The sequence below is a fragment of the Solanum lycopersicum genome, chromosome 8 (genome assembly GCF_036512215.1).
Source record: "Solanum lycopersicum chromosome 8, SLM_r2.1".
NCBI lineage: Eukaryota > Viridiplantae > Streptophyta > Magnoliopsida > Solanales > Solanaceae > Solanum > Solanum lycopersicum.
In genome coordinates, this window is record NC_090807.1 from 60,955,285 (window position 1) to 60,977,326 (window position 22,042).

The 22,042-nt window shown below is 29.2% G+C and overlaps 1 protein-coding gene across 1 annotated transcript; it reads left to right on the plus strand.

Moving 5' to 3' along the window:
- Nucleotides 1–2,253: 2,253 nt before the first annotated feature.
- On the plus strand, nucleotides 2,254–19,504 carry LOC101263633 (F-box/kelch-repeat protein SKIP25-like). Its single transcript, XM_069288538.1, has 4 exons — nucleotides 2,254–2,326; nucleotides 2,729–2,847; nucleotides 3,187–3,324; nucleotides 18,275–19,504. The coding sequence occupies exons 1-4, from the start codon at nucleotides 2,254–2,256 to the stop codon at nucleotides 19,502–19,504; spliced, it is 1,560 nt and encodes a 519-aa protein (XP_069144639.1).
- Nucleotides 19,505–22,042: the final 2,538 nt, after the last annotated feature.

Here is a 22,042-nt window from a genome sequence, read left to right on the forward strand (position 1 = left end):
CTTTTCATATGATTGTTTGATACTTTTATTTAGGGAAAATTCTATATAATATCAAACTAATAACTTAAAATGAATAGAGTAGCTATGGTTTGATTTAATTGCGCTCCATAGCAAACATTAGCCAAAGTTTGTCAGGCGTCTCTCTCCTAAAAATTTCGCTCGCCACTCTCCCATTCTCGCTTGCCACTCTCCCTCTGCTCGCCTCTCTCGCTTTATACACAGAAGTGTATAAATTCTGTTTTTGTTTTGTAAAAAGCGAGAGAAAATTGTATATACACATGTAAAAACACATATTTTTGTGTTATACACTTTACAAACATTTTACTTCAATTCAATTGTAGACAAATGCAAATTTTGTATAAATATTGCAGAGAAAAAGGCCAACAAATTATACAATTGAGAATTTTACAATTGAAGTGAAATACAATTTTCTCTAGTTTTATACAACAGAAGTGTATATATATTGTATTTCTGTTTTTGTATAAAGCGAGAGAAAAACATATATCTTCTTGCTATACACTTATAATTATGCAATATACATACATTTTAATTCGATTCAATTGTATGCAAAACAAATTTTATAAAAATATTGCAGCAAAATAGGCAGTAAATTATACAATTGCAGTGAAATAGGATAACGAATTATACAATTGCAGCGAAATAGGCCAGCGAATTATACAATTGTATATGTATAGCGAATTATACAGTTTTATGTTTGTTATGGAGCGCAACTATGCAAACTTTACTATAACATACAAATATAAATTTTTTGTTTGCTATATGTGAAAGTTGTCCTCGATTGATATATAACTTATCTTTATTTTTCAAAATGATGCAAAATTTATTTATACAATGCATAAGTTTCTCCACCTTTAAATTTCATAGAAAAGAATAAAATACTCTTGTGAATTCAGAATGATTCTTCGAATTTATATTTGATCCTAAATTATTGCAATGATCGTTACTTTACAGTAATACTAAAAGAGATATTAATTTCGTGCAATAGATTTCTGTTGGCAATATTTATTCTCGCATGTATTATTCAAGAGTAGCAAATGAAATCATATTCAGGAAAAACTTGTGGTTATTAAATTATGTAAATATGAACTTATTGTTGGGTATGTAGCGAGAATTGATGGGAAATAGAGGGAAGGAGAGAAATTTGAAAAGTTTAGAACTTGAAAGGTTGGGAACTTGAAAAGTCCTCTAATGCTTTATTGAAAAAGACAATAGTCCCTCATCGGTAATGAAAATGAAAATAGGAGAGTTTAAATAAATAAACACTCCTATTAATTGTTAAAAGGGTTGGAAAGAGGGACCCCCCTCGCGCCGTTGTCGTCGTCGCTCGCTTCGGCTTCGACTTCGGCTTCGGCAAATGATCGAGAGATATTTTTTGGACAAAATTTATTTTAATTATTTATTAATTAATTTAAATGGCCAAAAATTATTTTCAATAAATTAGTTGATAACAGAATTTAACCAAAATGTTTTCAACTCTTTAGTTAACCCGACTCGACTCGAATCCGCGCGAGTGACCCGTTTTAAATTCCGTTATATTCAAAATTTCCCGCGATAACTGTTCTGAAAGGTTGCAACTTTCAGGAACAGTCAATACCATTTGAAAGTTTGCAACCTTTCATTAATGGTCGTGTCAATTCTGAAAGGGTAGCAACCTTTCAGAATATATTATTCTTGCCTATAAATACCATTCAGTCTTCAGAATATTTCCTAACGAATTTTCTGATCTTCCTTCTTCTTAAAAACACATATATTTCTTCGTGTACTTTCCTGCTGTGGATTGATTCGCTGATAGTAGAGTTTTTGGTATCTATACTCTACTGATTAAGATCATTTTACCCTGGGAGGTTATATTCCAAATCAAATCTCGGATACTAGAGGGGAATAATTTCCTTAAGGGGACACTGTGAATTCAGTGGACTTGATTTTCTTCCTGAATTTTTCAAAAGAGTATTCCAGATTCAAGTAAGTTTTACAGATTAAATTATTTTTTACAAATAAATTTCTGTTCATCTTATTTACTGGTTCTAAAAATCTCAATTACTTCGTATTTCTGAATGATTTATTACAACCAGTAATTTCTGTTTTTCTTAACACAGATTGGCAACAATCTTAAGGAAATTATATAAATTTGTGTTTCTAGTGGAGACAAAAATCTTTGTGATTTTATACTCCTTTAAGTCCGCAATTATAATTTATTGCTTACTTATATTGTATCAATTTTGTTTATCAGAAATGGAAAACACTGGTGTTAAAGTGGTTGTTGCTGCACCAACCCGAACTCTTGTATCACAAGCAGAGAAACCGGGTAAATTCATAGGTGTGAATTTCAAAGGATGGCAGCAACGGGTATTTTTCTGGCTTACCACTCTTGGTCTGCAGAAATTTACAAGTGAAGATACTCTAGTACCTGCTGATGATATGCCAGACATGAAAAAATTTATGATTGTTGAAGCATGAAAACAGTCAGACTTCCTATGTAAAGGTTACATTTTGAGTGCTTTAGAGGATGACTTATATAATGTCTATAGTGCAATAACAACTTTAAAAGAGTTGTGGAATGCACTTGAGAAGAAATATAAGACAGAAGATGCATGCTTGAAAAAATTTGTGGTCGCAAAGTTTTTAGATTATAAAATGGTAGATAGTAAAACTGTTGGATCACAAGTGCAGGAACTTCAACTTATTCTCCATGATCTGATTGCTGAAGATATGGTAGTAAATGAAGCTTTTCAAGTGGCTGCAATGATCGAGAAATTGCCTCCTTCGCGGAATGATTTCAAGAATTATCTAAAGCACAAGCGTAAAGAAATGAAGCTTGAAGATCTTGTGATTCGTCTCAAGATTGAGGAAGATAACAGAAATGCCGAAAAGAAGTCGCGTAAGAGTTCAACAATTATTGGAGTTAATATTGTTGAAGAAGCTCCTACCAAAGACAAAAAGAGAAAGAAGTCCAACGGGCAGAAGTCAGAATAGGCCAAGAAGAAATTCAAACGCAACTGTTATAATTGTGGCAAGGCTGGTCATAGATCTTCTGATTGTCATGCTCTAAGAAAGGACAAAAACAAAGGCAAAGGCAAAAGTTAAGCAAACATCGTGGAAAAGATGGAAGATGCAGATGACTTGTGTGCAATGATATCAGAATGTAACTTAGTTGGAAATCCCAAGGAGTGGTTTCTCGACTCAGGTGCTACTAGACATATTTGCTCTGCAAAAGAAGCCTTTGCAACATACACTCCTGCTTTGTACGATGAAGATTTATTCATGGGAAACACAGCAACAGCAAGGATTGCAGGAATTGGGAAAGTAATGTTGAAAATGACAACCGGCAAAGTGTTGACTTTAAACAATGTTCTGCATGTCCCTACTATTAGGAAGAATTTAGTTTCTGCTGCACTACTCGTTAAGAACGGGTTTAAGTGTGTCCTAGTTAGTGATAAAGCTGTAATAAGTAAGAATGAAATGTTTATAGGAAAGGGCTACCTCAATGAGGGTCTTTTCAAACTAAATGTAATGGTTATTGACAGTATTAATAAAAATTCTGCTTCTGTTTACTTATTGGAGTTAAGTGATTTATGGCATGCCCGTTTGGGACATGTAAATTACAAAACCTTGCGAAAATTGGTTAATCTAGAAGTATTGCCTGATTTTAAATGCGATTAAGTCGAAATGTGAAATTTGTGTGGAAAGTAAGTTTGTTAAACATCCTTACAAGTCTGTTGAAAGAAATTCTAAAACTTTAGACTTAATTCACACAGATATATGCGATATGAAGTCAACACCATTTCGTGGTGGGAAAAAGTATTTTATAACTTTTATCGATGACTGCACTCGATTTTGTTATGTATATTTGCTTAATAATAAGGATGAAGCAATTGATACATTTAAGCAATACAAAAATGAAGTGGAAAACCAATTGAATCTAAAGATAAAAATGATTCGGAGTGATAGGGGTGGAGAATATGAATCTCCTTTTGCAGAGATATGTTTGGAATATGGTATTATTCATCAAACTACTGCACCTTATACACCACAGTCAAATGGTTTGGCAGAACGGAAGAACAGAACATTAAAGGAAATGATAAATGCCTTAATGATCAATTCTGGTTCACCGCGAAATATTTGGGGGAAGCCATCCTTACAGCTAATAAAATACTCAATAGAGTACCCCATCGAAAAACACAATAAATTCCATATGAGTTGTGGAAAGGAAGAAAACCCAACTTGAAATATTTCAAAGTGTGGAGGTGTTTAGCCAAGGTAGAGGTTTCTTTACCTAAGAGGGTTAAAATTGGACCCAAAACAATAAATTGGGTATTTATTGGGTATGCTGTGAATAGTAAAGCCTGTCGATTTTTGGTTCACAAATCTGATAATCCTGAGATTCATGTTAATACGATAATTGAATCAGATAATGCAGAGTTTTTTGAAAACATTTATCCGTATAAAACTGAAAGTGAGTCAACAAGTGAAAGACCTAAACGACCACGAGAAGAATCAATGGAAAATATTCTAACTAGTGAGGAACCTAGGCGAAGTACTCGACAACGAAAATCTGTTTCTTTCGGACCCGATTTTGTAGCACTATTGCTTGAAAATGAGCCTCAAACATTTAAAGCAGCTATGTCTTCGTCAGAGTCAACTTATTGGAAAGAAGCACTCAATAGTGAGATTGAATCAATTTTAAGCAATCACACTTGGGAATTGACTGATCTTCCTCCAGGAAATAAACCTTTAGGATCAAAATGGTTCTTTAAAAGGAAAATGAAACCTGATGGGACTATTGACAAATATAAGGCTAGACTGGTAGTCAAAGGGTACAGACAAAAGGAAGGTTTGGACTACTTTGACACATATTCTCCAGTAACAAGGATAACATCAATTAGGATGTTAATAGCACTAGCAGCAGTGCATGATCTTAAAATCCACCAAATGGATGTAAAGACAGTCTTCTTAAATGGAGAGTTAGAAGAAGAAATTTACATGGAACAACCTGAAGGGTTTATAGTTCCTGGTAAAAAAAAGAAAGTGTGCAGACTTGTGAAGTCACTTTATGGACTCAAGCAAGCACCCAAACAATGGCATACTAAATTTGATCAAATAATGTTGGCAAGTGGATTCAAGATTAACGAATGTGATAAATGTGTTTACATTAAAAACGTTATGAATCATGAAGTCATTGTTTGTTTGTATGTTGATGACATGTTAATAATGAGTAAAGAAATTGACGATATAAATGCTACTAAGAGCATGTTGTCCAGCAAGTTCGATATGAAAGACTTAGGAGTTGCTGATTTGATCTTAGGGGTCAGGATTATCAAAGCTCCCCAGAGACTAGCATTATCTCAATCTCATTATATTGAAAACGTATTGGATAAGTTCAATTACTTGAATTTCAATGTAGTCAAAACTCCAATTTATTTAAGTTGTACATTTAAAAAGAATGAAGGTCAAAGTGACTCTCAATTGGAATATGCCAGAGTGTTGGGAAGTTTGATGTATATTATGAATTGCATGCGACCAGATATAGCATGTGCTATTAGTAAACTGAGTCGGTACATTAGTAATCTGAATCAAACTCACTGGATGGCTATGAAACGTGTGTTGGATTATCTAAAATGGACACAACATTATGCTTTGCATTATAATAAATATCCTGCTGTGATTGAAGGATATAGTGATGCAAATTGGATCACCGGGTCAAATGATGTAAAATCCACGAGTGGTTATGTATTCATACTTGGTGGAGGAGCTGTCTTTTAGAAATCTTCCAAACAGACATGTATTGCTCGCTCCACAATGGAATCTGAATTCATTGCTTTGGATAAGGCTGGTGAAGAAGCGGAATGGCTCCGGAATTTCCTAGAGGATATTCCATTCTGGCCCAAACCTGTTGGACCAATTTGCATACATTGCGATAGTCAAGCAGCAATAGGTAGGGCAGGGAGCGTTATGTACAACGGAAAGTCTCGTCATTACGACGTAGACATAACACCATAAGACAACTACTCTCTAGTGGAATTATCACAATTGACTATGTAAAGTCAAGCGATAATGTGTCAGATCCACTAACGAAAGGCCTAGTGAGAGAGGCAGTTGAAAGATCATCTAAGGGAATGGGTTTACGGCTTAGAACAAGTCAGCATGACGGTAACTCTATCTAGCAGACTGGAGATCCCAAGAGCTAGATTCAAGGAGAAAAACAAAGTTGTGGATGACGGTTCGACATTGTCAATTAACTCAATCCATTCTCATGATGAAGACAATGTTCAGGAAAAGGTTAAGACTTTAAGCTTGTTAATGAGGTAATAAAGCTTAAAGTTTTTAATGATTTGCTAAGTTTGGTAGATTTGACCAAATAGTGTATCTACGAGATGACACGGTTAGAAATCACCTATGTGAGTGTGAAGTGGAAGCCGCTTCAAAGAGAATTTTATGTCAAAAGCCTATTCTTTATACACTCATGAAACCAGGAGGTGTTCATGGCTGAAACGAACACAACCGTAAGAATCATAAACAGTAAAGGGTTAATTGTGTGACATATGGTTGTCTAGGTATACACCAAAGTTCGACGGTTCAAAGATATCACATCTACCGATTGACCGAGTATATCCGACATATGTTTACTACGGAAAGTCCAAGGGAAAACCTACTTATCTAGATGCAATTAATCCTTGCTTGTAAAGTACACAATTGTCCGTGCATTCCTATGTTATAACTATTGCCCATCAATGTGGGGGATTGTTGGGTATGTGGCAAGAATTGATGGGAAATAGAGGGAAGGAGAGGAATTTGAAAAGTTTAGAACTTGAAAGGTTGGGAACTTGAAAAGTCCTCTAATGCTTTATTGAAAAAGGCAATAGTCCCTCATCGATAATGGAAATGAAAATAGGAGAGTTTAAATAAATAAACACTCCTATTAATTGTTAAAAGGGTTGGAAAGAGGGACCCCCCTCGCGCCGTCGTCATCGTCGCTCGCTCGCTTCGGCTTCGGCTTCGGCTTTGGCAAATGATCGATCGAGAGATAATTTTTTGGACAAAATTTATTTTAATTATTTATTAATTAATTTAAATGGCCAAAAATTATTTTCAATAAATTAGTTGATAACAGAATTTAATCGAAATGTTTTCAACTCTTTAGTTAACCCGACCCAACTCGGATCCGCGTGAGTGACCCGTTTTAAATTCCGTTATATTCAAAATTTTCCGCGATGATTGTTATGAAAGGTTTCAACTTTCAGGAACAGTCAATACCATTTGAAAGTTTGCAACCTTTCATTAATGGTCGTGTCAATTCTGAAAGGGTAGCAACCTTTCAGAATATATTATTCTTGCCTATAAATACCATTCAGTCTTCAGAATATGTCCTAACGAATTTTCTGATCTTCCTTCTTCTTAAAAACACATATATTTCTTCGTGTACTTTCTATTGTGGATTGATTCGCTGACAGTAGAGTTTTTGGTATCTATACTCTACTGATTAAGATCATTTTACCCTGGGAGGTTATATTCCAAATCAAACCTCGGATACTAGAGGGGAATAATTTCCTTAAGGGGACACTGTGAATTCATTGGACTTGATTTTCTTCCTGAATTTTTCAAAAGAGTATTCCAGATTCAAGTAAGTTTTACAGATTAAATTATTTTTTACAAATAAATTTCTGTTCATCTTATTTACTGATTCTAAAAATCTCAGTTACCTCGTGTTTCTGAATGATTTATTACAACCAGTAATTTCTGTTTTTCTTAACACAGATTGGCAACACTTATACCCGCAAAAAATTATTTATTAGAAGAGATAAAAATCAAGGAAAAATTACGTGTATAAGTAAATATATATTTCTTTTGTTACGCTTTTCGAAAGTCAATTTGATTGATTTCCAAAGTTAAATTAAATTAGTTAATTATTATTTTAAATAAAAAATTTATATATTAAAAAAAGATACGAAAAGTACTATACATTACAATTTTTGCATATCAATATGATGAAAAAATATATTGTAAATATTAGTCAAAATTTTTATAGTTTGACTCTAAAAATATAAAGTATGACAATTAAAAGTGGATGGAGGGAGTAATTGGTTTAGATAACTATAGTTTACCTTAATTATAATTCGCGACCTACTTTTATCTATAATTACGTAACTCAATTTTTTAGTTTTGTATAATTCGTACATTTGTATAATTTGAAATTTATATAATATAATTTGTATAACTGTTGTATAATTTTGATTATGTATAATATAATTTGTATAATTATTTACACTAATGTTGGTAATTACATAAATTTATTATTTCGAATTTATTAAAAAATAATTAAATTATACATATATACCCATAAATTATACATATTTATGAATTACACAAATCGGTAAATTTATACAGCTTAAACTATAGTACAACCTGTAAATATATAAAGTATAATTATTAGCATAATTAAATTTATCATAACAACAATTTGCAAAAGTTCACGAAAGTTAAAGACGGAGAAAATAGATGGTCAAAAAGTTCAAGTGACTCATAAATAAGAGCACAGCCAGACTTGGATTTGGGCCACGTCTTGGAAAAGACAAGGCAATAACATGTATCTGGCCCAAACTTAAACTAGCCCAACCACTAATCAGTTGGCCCAATCCATATGTGATTTTTATATGGGTAAAGGACAAAAATTACATATTTTTTAAGGTAAAATTTTCATTTGTTCCTTATAAGTTTATAATTACAAAACTCCCTCGAATTGATACAATAATATACGCTAATAGATTAATCTGATGCACGAGATACATAAATCATTACGTAAAAATACATTATATTTTATACATGATACACTAATCTGATCCTTGAGATTCATAAATCTAATACCCGATATACATTAATTTGATAGTGACATACATTAATTTGATGCGCCGATACATTAATCTGATACATGAAAATGAGGAATTTTGGGAATTTATAAAACTAATAGTGAATAATGGTAATGAGAAAACTTAAAGGTGAGATTTTTGTTAATTATCCTTTTTATATAGGAACATTGTGCATTTATAGCAAACTACTGACTCAAAATAAATGTTATAGCTATGGTTTCATTTGAATCCAGTTTGCAACAAAAAATTTTGTCATTCGCCTCTTTCCACTGTATTTCGCTCGCCACTTTCTGGCTGGCCTCTCTTACTTTATATGAATACAAATGTCTAAATTGTGTTTGCGCTTATATATATCTATATATATATATATATATATACACACTCGTCATATACACCTATAATTATGCAAATACAAATCTTTTAATGCCAGTTCTCTTTTGTCTTTTTCTCTGTCTCGCTTTATACAAACAGAAATTATACAATTTACAATGTATAATTTGTGATTCAATAAACCGAGAGAGTGAGAGATTCAATATACAAACTACAAATATTTTAACTCGATTCACTTAGATATACAAACATATATATATAATAGTTACACATATACCATTATCTAACTGATATACATATACAACTGCTGTATTTCTATAAAATCATATGCATGCGAATCAGACGTCTATGATTTATACAAATCAGATGCCCCATAGCAAACATTTGCTATAGAAGACAAATAGCAAAACTGTAGCTATAGAACGATAATATGATTTTTATGTTTGCTATTCCTAAATTTTACTCTTTTTACATAGTAAAACAATTATAGGGTTTATATATAAAAGATCGTAAAAATTACATCAATCTCACTCAATTTCACTGTGTTAAGAGCTGCATATTCTTATTCTTTTTCAAATTACAAAAATCTCTTGAAATTATAGAATCTCGAATATATCAAAAAACGTGCAAGTGAATCTATCCGAAAGAAATAAGTATGTATAACATCATAGAATACAACTGAATAAATTAACATTTTGATTGGTGATTAAAAAAAGTCACAAAAATATAGATTGAGAGGAGATAAAAGCTGATAAATAAGTGTGAATGACTAGGGAAGGGGTATTAAGAATGAATTTATTGTATTAATTTAGTTAAGTAGAAAAATAAGGGTAGATGGTATATGCAAGTTAATAGTTTAATAATATAAGGGTAGATGGTGGTATATGCAAGCTAACAGTTTAATAATAATTATATGCCCAAAATTAGATTGCTAGGATAAATTTATCAACAAAAAGAAAACATGACAAAGGCAAATATCACCCACAACTTATAAATATTATTAATTTTTTTTTTAAATTCTTTCATTCATATCAAATGATCAAAATACAATTCATAAATAAGCTAGCATAATATCAAAGTGTTCACTTATAAATAGCATATCTTCATATTCCCATTACATATATTCAAAGGAGAAGGCTTAAATATACTATTAAACTTTCAAAAAAAGCTTATTTATGTCATCAGTTAAAAGTTTGACTCATTTATGTCAAGAAAAGACTCATCTATGTCACTATTTACAATAATTATACAAAATTATTTTTAACACGTGGTCAATTATAATTCGGTCACGTCATCAATTTTTTAAATAAAAAAATCATAATTCTGAAAAAAAAATTAAATTTTTTTATTAAATAAATTGAAGACGTAGCCAAATTATAATTAACCACTTATCAAAAATGATTTTACAAAATAAATTAAACTTTTAAGTAATTATATAGATAAACCTTTTCTAAAAAATTAATGACATATTTAAGTTTTTTTCCGATATTCAAAATACTCATAATAATAGTAACATATAGGTTGGGTATATTTTAATCAATTTGTACGAAACTTCAATCTGACCTTGATGGAAGAAAGTCAAAATAATTTTTGAAGTGTCAATAATAAAGTTTTGCTTTATGCACGCGTAAAATTATCACGTAAACATCGCCGCAGCGATTCCTACGCTTGAAAAATAAAGGCTGTTCAAATAGTGAATAAAAATATGGATAGTCATGCTAGATACCGCGTCGGTATTTGAAAATTTTGATTCGATAATTTAATTTTGAAATATTTTTAAAAATATTGTTATATTAAATTTACTTAATATGATTTGATAATTTAAAATTTAATTTTAATATTATATTATTAGTAAAATGATTATCGTAATTTCATTGACTTCAAATATAAATATTATAAAAATTATGGATTTCATCTTTTTGAACTATCTTAATTTTATTCTATATATATCTTATACACATAAAAATGTTTTTTTTTTAAAAAAAAGTATAAACAATTTTCTTTGTTTAATTACTAAAAAGGAGCATTTCAATTAAAGATGAAATAATCAAAGTTGCAACATCTAAAGAAATAAAATTATTTGAATTATTTGTTTGTATTAAAATAATAAACTATATAAATTTTAATTATATTCTTTGATATAGATTTAATATTTTGATATATTTTCTATATATATCAAATAAATCCCATTAAGACTGCAAAAGACGCTGAAATATCGTATCAAAGATTAATTTTTAAAAAATAATAAATACCATAATACAAAAATTTAATTATTATTATTTTTTTATTTAGCATTTGATCATTTGATACTCATACTGAAGTTTAACTGAATGTATATTCATGCCAGAAAGTCGTATTAAAGTTCAATTGAATTTAAATTTGCGCTAAAAAATCTTAATTCACACCAAAAAATTACCACTAGAATAAAAACTCCTTGAACAAAAAACAACAGGTAAATTCAATCCAAAAACCTCTATTGAAAAATTTAAAATATATATATTACTCCGATATAAATAAATTCTTATTGGTTGTAAAAAAACTAAAAAAAGACTATATGATATTCTAAATTTTCGTCGTGGATACCATGTGAGATAAGAACAAAAATGAAATAAATATACAAAACGATAAAAACAGCTTTTTGCAGCTTCAGTCCATTGATTATCTGTCGTCAACTCATTTGGGTCCACTAACTTTTCTATGATTCAGACTCATCACCGAACTTCTTTAATTGTTTCATTATCAATTTTTGAAATAATACACTTTTCTCTATTTTAATTTATATAACGTATTTTATATTTTAGATAAAATAAATTTATTTTTTATCGTAAATTTTTTATATATCTTTCAAATACTTTAAATTATTAACTATTCTGATTTCTAATAATTTTAGATAATTTACAAATATACATATACTTATCTTATATAAATTATAATATGATTATCTTTCAATTTTATTATTATGTACTTATTATTTCTTTTATTTGAATTATATTGTAATATATGTGATTTCTATTTTTATATATTCTCTATTATGTTTCAATATGATTGATTTGCTATTTTCTACGTCTCATTTTACATGGTAATATTTGATCGGGTACAAAGTTTAAGAAATAATGAAGACTTTGAAATGTTTATCAATTCACGTTTTAAAAAAATAAACTTCACTTTTCTCTCTCCTTATAAATATATTTAAGTACTTTTTTAAAATTAAGTGGGATCAACAAAAGTAAAAGAGGAATTGCACCTTTAAATACTTACCACATAAAAAAATGTAACATTCTTTTTGAGACTGACACAAAAATAAAAATGGTATCACATAAAATTGGGATAGAGGGAGTACTATATTTGTTCTCATACTTATTTTTATTAATAATTATGTGTAGTAGTGCTAATGGTTTATTATCTGTTTTTACCTGACGAAAATAAAATTATTTATATATTAATTTTTTTCTGACAGTATTTACAAAACAATACTGAAGATATTATTATTAGTGTTATATTTATCTCAAAATTTCAGTTGATATTTGTATAACTCCATATAATTGTATGAATATCATCTTTTGGAGTACTCTCTCCGCTCTAGTTAACTAGTCTCTTAAATAGTAAAACAAAATAATCCTCGTAATTATTTGTTAATTTTAGTGAATTAAGAAATACTTTTTTAAAATATTATTTTTATTATTTCTTTTAATTTGTAATAAACATCTAGTTAGTTTTTAGTATACTCCAATCCTAACCAAAAAGAAATACTACGTTACTCCTAGAAGAAAATAGATATTCTGATTAAAATACTTTTCATATTTTATCTATTTAATAATAACTAGAAAATTAAAGCAATTTAAAAAAACTCCCACTACGTAACTCCTAGAAGAAAATAGATATTTTGATTAAAATATCATTCATGTTGTTTCTATTTACAATATCATAAAAAGGTAAAGTAAATAGAAGGAACTTCTTAAGGATATGTAAATAAGAGTGAATTGAAAAAAACGAAAAAATTAGCTATTTGTTGACTATGTAAATATACACTTATTAAGTAATTATAAAAGTTATCGGTTGTAAAATTTAAAGTTTCAAAATATAATTGTAAATATTACTGTTATAAATTCCTAATCATAATTTTAAAAAAAAATCTCATTAATAAAGATTTATTTTTTAAATAAAAATGAGGAAAATTTAAACACCGATTTAAAATTGGGAAAGTAGATCTCATAAGGCAATCACATTTTATCATACAATTTTATTTATATAGAAAATAATTTAATAACTTTGATTGATATAACAAAGTGTGAGTTGAACATATATGTGTGATGAACATGGGGTGATCAACGTCACTTTTAACGTGTTTGAATTTTGCACCACTAATTTATATATATAAAACAATAATAATAAATGATATGAGTCAATTTTCTTTTCAATTATAAGAAGTTTGGGGAGATTGAGATCTTATTTCTTTCCAATTAATTTTTTTCTTATAAAATGATATGAGTCCATTTTCTATTTATAGAAGAATAGAAAGTAGCTTGTAAAGATACTTACAAATTGTATGTTAGCTATTTATATGTATCTTCGACTCATAAGGTGTTCGTAAGTTATTTCATAAAATTATGAGTGTATTAAATGAAAATTTAGAATTTAGTAAATTCGTAGACATTGAAATTTTGTAGGTATCTACTAGAGGTGTTCAATTTGAGGAACTCAGATGTGTTTAATTTCAATTAAAAATTTTAAAAACTATTCAACCCTAAACCCAGTTTATTAATATATATATATATATAAAGAGTACTATAGTCTTTATTTCATTGAAAAGACAACTAGTCACTATTACTATCAATTAATAAAATCACCGGTATATGTCGCCAATTGCACCAATACTGCCAACTAGTAAAATCAACCAATTCTATCATCGCAATTTTTATCACTAAGTATAAACGCTATTATCATGCCAATCACTAGAACACCAACTGTTTTTTTCATAACGATCATTACAATCATCATTACTAGCCACTAGCGTCAACTATTACCATTACAAATCATCTTCACTATTACTAACAACGACAAATATTTAATTTTTAATCAAATAATTCTTTTATATTTATAATAAGAAACAATTTCAATAACGTGCTTGTTGATAGAGGAAACTATATATATTCTAAAAAATGTCAAAATCTATATGGCATATAACTATATATATGGATATTAACAATAACAATATATTAATGGTGATGATGACCAACCAAATCAAGCTAAGAAAAGAGAAATTTTGTCGTATATTTAGCTGTTTATTAAACTATCTTGTTGCCAACTTACTAATGGTCCAATAAAATAATTAATTAATCTTTGATAGTTATACTAACTTATGAAGATCACCAAAGGTTTCATTTGAGGTACACTAGTAATTAGTAAGATATTATTAATTCTGGCCGTCTATACAATGACCTAATACATTGTATACGGATAGATTAAATTATAATTGATTGTTCTACACTTAAAATTTATATTAAAACTATTCTTTTTTTCTTTAAAATATATCTTATTGATCCATAAGTATATTCGAGAATGAGCATAGGGAAGTTACACCTACCTACAATATTAAGTTTGATTATTGTTAAAAAAGAAGGAAGCTGACGTTTGGAACATGTCAAACGAACAGGTCCTACGCAGCTATAATTTTAATCATAATATAATCTCAGACGAAATATAATCCTAATAAACATAATTAGTCTAATCCTAATGCGACTCTAATTTTACAGCAGTGATGTAAATTCGCGTTGAACCTATTCCTTTGACATGTTACTCAATTGTCAACTTCCTTCTTCTTCAACAATTATCTGTTTCATTGATTAAGGTGTGATATTATCGTATTATATTTGAAATTATATTTCATATTTTATTTGATTATATATATAATTAATTGCATAATACATTTATGCCTCAAGCTTGGATGTTATTTTATTCTACTTAAGAGATAAAGATAAAGTAAATCTAATCATTATAACTTCAAAACTATAATTTTGAAATAACTATTTCCGTAAACCAAACAACACAAAAGTTTCAAGATCTCTATTATGTTAAAATAAAATTGAAGGAAAACAACATTGATGTTATTAAATTTTATGTGTGCAATTTGATAAAGACGTGAAAGCAAAAGCTATGGCGTTATAAGTTTGAGATAAATTGAAATATTTTATGCGATTTATTATTTTCGATAGTTAATGTTACCATATAGTACAAAATATATTCATAGACTAATTATTATTCATAATTTAAGAAGAATAAAATAATTGACATTTAATTGTTGTCTCTTACTCTTTCCGTTCTTATTTATATGTCCTAACTATAATAGGTATAGATGATTATTTGTCATTTCACAAAATTAATGCATAGATGATACAATTTTTTCTATTTTACCATAAGAGATATTAAACTTGAAAGTATGAATATGACTAATATAAGAAAACTAAATGATTAAATTCATGTTTATTGATTAATTTAATTAATTAAAATAAATTAATTTATGTTCATTTATAAATTTAATTTTAATACAACACTGATAAACTTATATGATTTTTTTACAGACATAAAATCTAATATAATAATATATAAATAAGAACGGATGAAGTATTGCACCAATCGAACGATTCCATTAAAGGATATTTTTATAAGCCACACACAATTATTTTTTCTCTCTCTCCACTCAATTAATTTTCCTGAGGCATGGATCATAATTTGAATTTCCATTGTGTATGACCCATAAAAAAAGAATCTTTTTATTTTCTTATAGATCATTCTCAATACTCAAAATTAATGATTTTGATCAATAGTTGATTGGACAATTTTCCACCACATTTTTAAATGTTCATGTAATTGCAATTAAATTATACACCATCCTTATTACTTAATGATCATTTAGTAGTTTATTAGAGTTATACAAATATCAGTAATGTAAAATTAATTATGAGTAAATATTTATATTATTTTATATATGAATTATTTATTTATATAGTAGTTACGTATGTATCAGTTTTTCTATTTTCTATCATACATAACATAGTATATATAAATTTGCTTTATAACTTATACATGTGTTGATTATGCAGATTTTTTAATTGTCATTCAAATCTCGTATATGTGTATGAATAACTTATTTCCTATTTACAAATTAAATATCATATAAGGACCCGTTTGAATGAGTTTATAAAATTAAAAAAGATATCAAACCTCAAGGATAAAAAAAACAAAAATAATAATTAATAGATTCCCTTTTCTCATTTATGATTATTTTTTCTCTTTTCATTATTTATGATTATTTTTTTCTCTTTTCATTATACCAACCAAATGGGCCAATTGGGCACTCCCCTAAGATCCTGGCTCTACCATATCTATTATCTCATCCATCCATTTACTATTATTGTCTTCCTTCTCTCTCTCTCATTGCCTTTTCATTCACTTTAAGTGCCAACACATATTTATTACAAAACTCCAAATCTACCTTTTTCCATTCTTATGTTCAACTTACCTCATTGCCCTTCATTTTGTTTTTGTTTTTTTTATTCTTTTGAGATGAAATGATTTTTTTAAAAAAATTAATTCCAAAAAAATGATTTCTTTTTTTTTGGAAATATTTTAATTTTATTTTTTTACATGGCATGTATAAGACCACATGATTAAAGGACAATTTAAAGAAAGCATAACGATAATTGATAATTGATTTGAGTGCAAAAAGTCAAAATAAAAGAAAATATTAAAGAAAGCATAACGATCATAAGAAAATAGTGTAACATTTACAAGAAAGTAAGTAAATGGAATTATAATCAAAATGCAAGTTTATTTCTATTTTGATGAACTTAATATCAATCAGACAATAAATTAAAAGTATGTAAAATTAAAAAGACATTTTAAATATATTTACATATTTTTAATTTAATATAATGAGATTTTATTTGTTTATTTTTAACTTTCTAAAAGATACTTATCTACTTGCCTTCACATTTTACATAGTAGGACAAAATTAGGCAAGCTGTATGACTTATTTTAATTATATTGTATATTAGAAAAAGAAGAGTTTAGTTTGATAAATTTTGTTGACTTCTCATTCCGTAATTATTATTATTTTTTTTTAAAAAAAAGAACAGTTAGATTTACGTCTCTGTAAACATTTAATATTGGCTTAATAACAATTTGAAATGTGACAATAAAAGCCAAAGAAGAAATTAGGGAACCTAACCATTCCTCTAACTTCATTAAAATATCACATCTCTCCCCAAATTTTCGGAAAATATTAAATGAAAAACTATAGTCTACAATTTCACGCTCATACATTATTAATGATATTAGGGATACGCATAAGATCAATTTGTCAATCTTCAATTAATGGCTTGTGTTGTGGATTATTAAGCTTAAATTTAACTCGATTATAAATATTCTCAAAGTTATAATTAGAGGTATCCTTTTCCATGCTTATTTACGTTGTTATATTTTATCGATGTTTAATAATTTTATAAAAACGTATAATCTTATTAGATGTCAATTTAATATAAGTCAATTCGATATTGAATTAATAGTTTAAAATAATTAATAACCGTAAAAGCAATTATTTATATAATTGTTATTCTACCTATGCTTTAATGCCTATATCAAAGCAAAATTAGTTTGAAAATTCTACATGCAATAACAACGTGTGTGGGTTCATATTAAAAAGCTGTCCCAATTTAATAATGGAAACTTCTTTAATTAAAGAATAAAAGTAAGGATAAATTAGGTAATTTGCATACAACTCTAACTCCTATCCAACTTTTGCCTTTTATATCTCATCCTCTTTTTACTTGTGGTTGTAGATATACTTTCCCTTGAAATGACAACATAACTTTTTGGCCATTAAAGTAATGACGTAAACTCCAAACATTTTGGTTAAAAAGTAAATACATATGCAAATAAATAGTATTAAATTTATATAAATAAATAAATAGATATATATTTATATAGCACGTTATATATGTGTATTTATTTGTTCAATTTTTCAACTTTTACGGTATCTTCAACTTTCCCTTTGCTATTTCAAGGCCACTATTGTACCTCACGGTTTACTCTTTTCCCCTCAAATGAACAACTCCGCCACCATAACTATCGCTGCCGCAGACACAGCTGCCGTCAAACGCCGGAAAAAACTTGATCAGTGTCATCAGTATCAGTCCTTGATTCCTGGACTTCCTGATGATATAGCTCGGATTTGTCTTTATCATGTTCAACCTTCAATTCTGTACTCCGTTTGTCATTCATGGCGTCGGCTTGTTTATTCTCCTTCGTTTCCCCCCTTTTTATCCATATATTCCTTACTGAAGCCATCTAAATCTGAGGAAAACTCCGTTCAGTTCGCGAATTTCGATCCGATTTCAGCAAAATGGAATTTACTCCCTCCGCCTCCACTTAATCCACCTCTCCGTCTCCTTCTCCGTCACCGCTCGTTCATCTCACGACACCTTCCGATTCAATCGATAAGCGTTTCAGGCAATTTTATACTCCTCGCCGCGACGACTGACCCTTTGCTCCCTGCCTTATCTCGTCCTCTTGTTTTCAACCCGCTCACTCGTAAATGGACTCCCGGTCCCCGGTTCGAAACTCCGAGACGGTGGTGCGTTGCCGGCGCGTCGAAGGGCGTGGTGTATGTTGCGAGTGGGATTGGGTCAAGTTATAACCCAGAGGTAGCTCGATCAGTTGAAAAGTGGGACCTGAAAAGTAACTGCACAAAGTACAGCTGTAACCATCACGATAGAAACAAGGTCTGGAAATGGGAGAAAATGAGTGGTCTCAAGGATGGGAAATTTAGTAGGGAAGCGATTGAAGCAGTAGGCTGGAGAGGGAAGATGTGTATGGTAAACGTGAAAGGCGATGCGGCGAAAGAAGGAATAATCTACGACGTCGGAAGCGACACGTGGAAGGAGATGCCGGAGGGGATGTTGGTTGGGTGGAGAGGTCCGGTGGCGGCGATGGAGGAGGAAGTTATTTATACAGTGGATGAATCGAAAGGAGCATTGAGGAAGTATGATCCAGAAAGTGATAGTTGGATTATGATTTTGGAAAATGAGATGCTTAAAGGCGCACAACATATGGCTGCTGCCGGCGGTAGAGTTTGCGTGGTTTGTGGCGGCGGTGATGGGATAGCGGTGGTGGATGTGACGGCTCAGCCGCTGAGTTTGGTGGTGGTGGGAACTCCGGTGGGGTTTCAGGTTTTGGACGTACATATTTTGCCAAGAATGAATCAATTGGATTCTGAATCAAAAAATGAATGTTAAATAGTAACATTTCAAATTTTTTAGTTAATTTTTGTTTAAAGGTAAATTTGGGGTTATTATATATATTATTTTTTTTTGTAACATTTTCACTTATTATATACTCTGTATAACAATAGTCATATTTCTCCCTGTACTGTTTCTGAATAATTCAAGTTCTTTGATACGTTCTGTGATTCGTCATACACAATATTGTATGCAAATATCGTATACCAAAAATATCATCATGCGTAGTATATCGTTATTATCTAGCTCATTTATAATTCAGAGTAAGCGAGTGTGGTCTAAATACAGATATGAAATTTGGAGTTGAGCGTATAGACATCATGGATGACAAAATCTTATTCTCTTTTCCCTACCGTTAGTTTTAATTGGTTGGGGTTTCTTTTTAGAAACTAAAAAGTCAGAATTTACCGACTAAAATTATAGTGGAGTGATAGATATTTTTTAATTTTTAATTAAATATTTCGAGTTTGAATTCCTTTATAAACGAAATTGTCTTTATTAGAAAGTAAGTATTCAAAATAAAAATAAAATCGAAATTCGGCGGTGGATCAAATATAACCCACCGAAAATTCTGACTTATTATTTGGCTATCTTATTGTTCGATGGGAAAACAAAATTTAGGTCCATTTTGTATAACATTCAATTTTCAGATGAACAATAATATAGATTACACCCTTTTACTTTCTAGAGTCCTCAAAAGCGCAAAAGTCATAAAAAGTACTTTGTTGATCGACATATTCGATGGACGATTGAAAGTCAACCATATCTTATTAACTTTTTATATTTATTCCACTTGAATAATCTACCTTTTTGTTCTTCATTTATAATATTACAAACTATTCCGTAAATATATATGTGTCAATATTAAATTTTATCGGAATAGATTATCCTAACTGAAATGTGAGGAACACATAAGCAAAAATAGAATTTTAATTTATGGATTTTGAATTTTTATAATAATAAATTTAAGTGATAATAAATATGTTCTAATTTAATATTTGTATATTAATAAATTTATTAACATATATACATTGTTTGAGTAAGCCGACATGCGGGCTAATAGCTCGACCCTCGAGACACAAACAAACAACAAAATTTATTTAATGTATTTTCACAAAGTGTGATCCGAAAAAAGTAAGATATACGTAGATTCTATCTTTACCTTTGTGTTGTAGAAAGTCTGTTTAACTTCCGGCAAAAAAAAGAAGAGGAATTCAAAACATTATTATATAACCAAATTATCTTTATACTTCCTGAGGTGCACATCCATTCACCTCCTCTTCACATTCCTAATCATCTCAACCTCGTTTTCTCATCTTACAAAAGTCACTCTCATCTTGTTATGTGAATTTTTATTTATCAAATCATATCTTTTTTAATATCTCCATGCATCTATTTAAGCATCTCTATCTATGCTATATTTATCTTTTGAACGTAATCATTCTTGACTGACCAACACTTTATCTCATATTACTGTACAACCACACATCCATCTTAATATTCATATTTTGACATATTCATTATGGATATGTTGGATATTAAAGGTCTAACATTCACTCAAACATATTAATACTATCGATCTTAATATTAATCGTTTTATACACATTGTGTTATTAGTAAGAAAAGTTGATCCACATAAACATATACGAATATATATTACATCAAATATTGCATAACATACACCACAATAATCACGTCGAATATCATGTTAATTAACCTTTATCATGTTTTATATGTATGACATCTAGTAGCTTTATAGTTTCGCTCCCATGATTTCTCTAATTTATGGAATGTAAGTTTATATAATTCATCACTAAATTGTTTCTAGTCGTTAATTCATAGCCAAATGAAATTAACATAAGGTTTTTGTATTTTTAGTTACGGAACTTTGTCCCTGGTTAATTATTTATTTTCTCGTAGAATATACTTCATAGATTATAAATGTTACTATTTTTATTTTAATGAATGATTTATAGATACTCTAATTAAGCTCTATCTTTCAATATCCATTTTGGATAAAAAGGTATTTTCAGAAGAAAAATGTGAAAGAGTTTAGTCAATAATAGAAGGGAAAATCGTATAAAATAGCAAACTAATAACCTAAATTAAATGGAATAGCTAGGGTTTGATTTAATTGTGCTCCATAGCAAACGTTGACAAAAATTTTCCAGGCGTCTCTCTCCCAGAAGTCTCGCTCGCCACTCTCCCATTCTCGCCTCTCTCGCTTTATACACAGAAGTGTATAACTTCTGTTTCTATTTTGTAAAAAGCGAGAGAAAATTGTATATACACATGCAAAAATGTATATCTTCGTGTTACACACTTAATTATATAATTTACAAACATTTTACTTCAAATATTGCAGAGAAAAAGGCCAAAGAATTATATAATTGTGAATTATACAATTGCAGTGAAATATAATTTTTTCTAGCTTTATACAACAGAACTGTATATATTGTGTTTCTGTTTTTGTATAAAGCGAGAAAAACATATATCTTCTTGCTATACACTTATAATTATGCAATATGCATACAT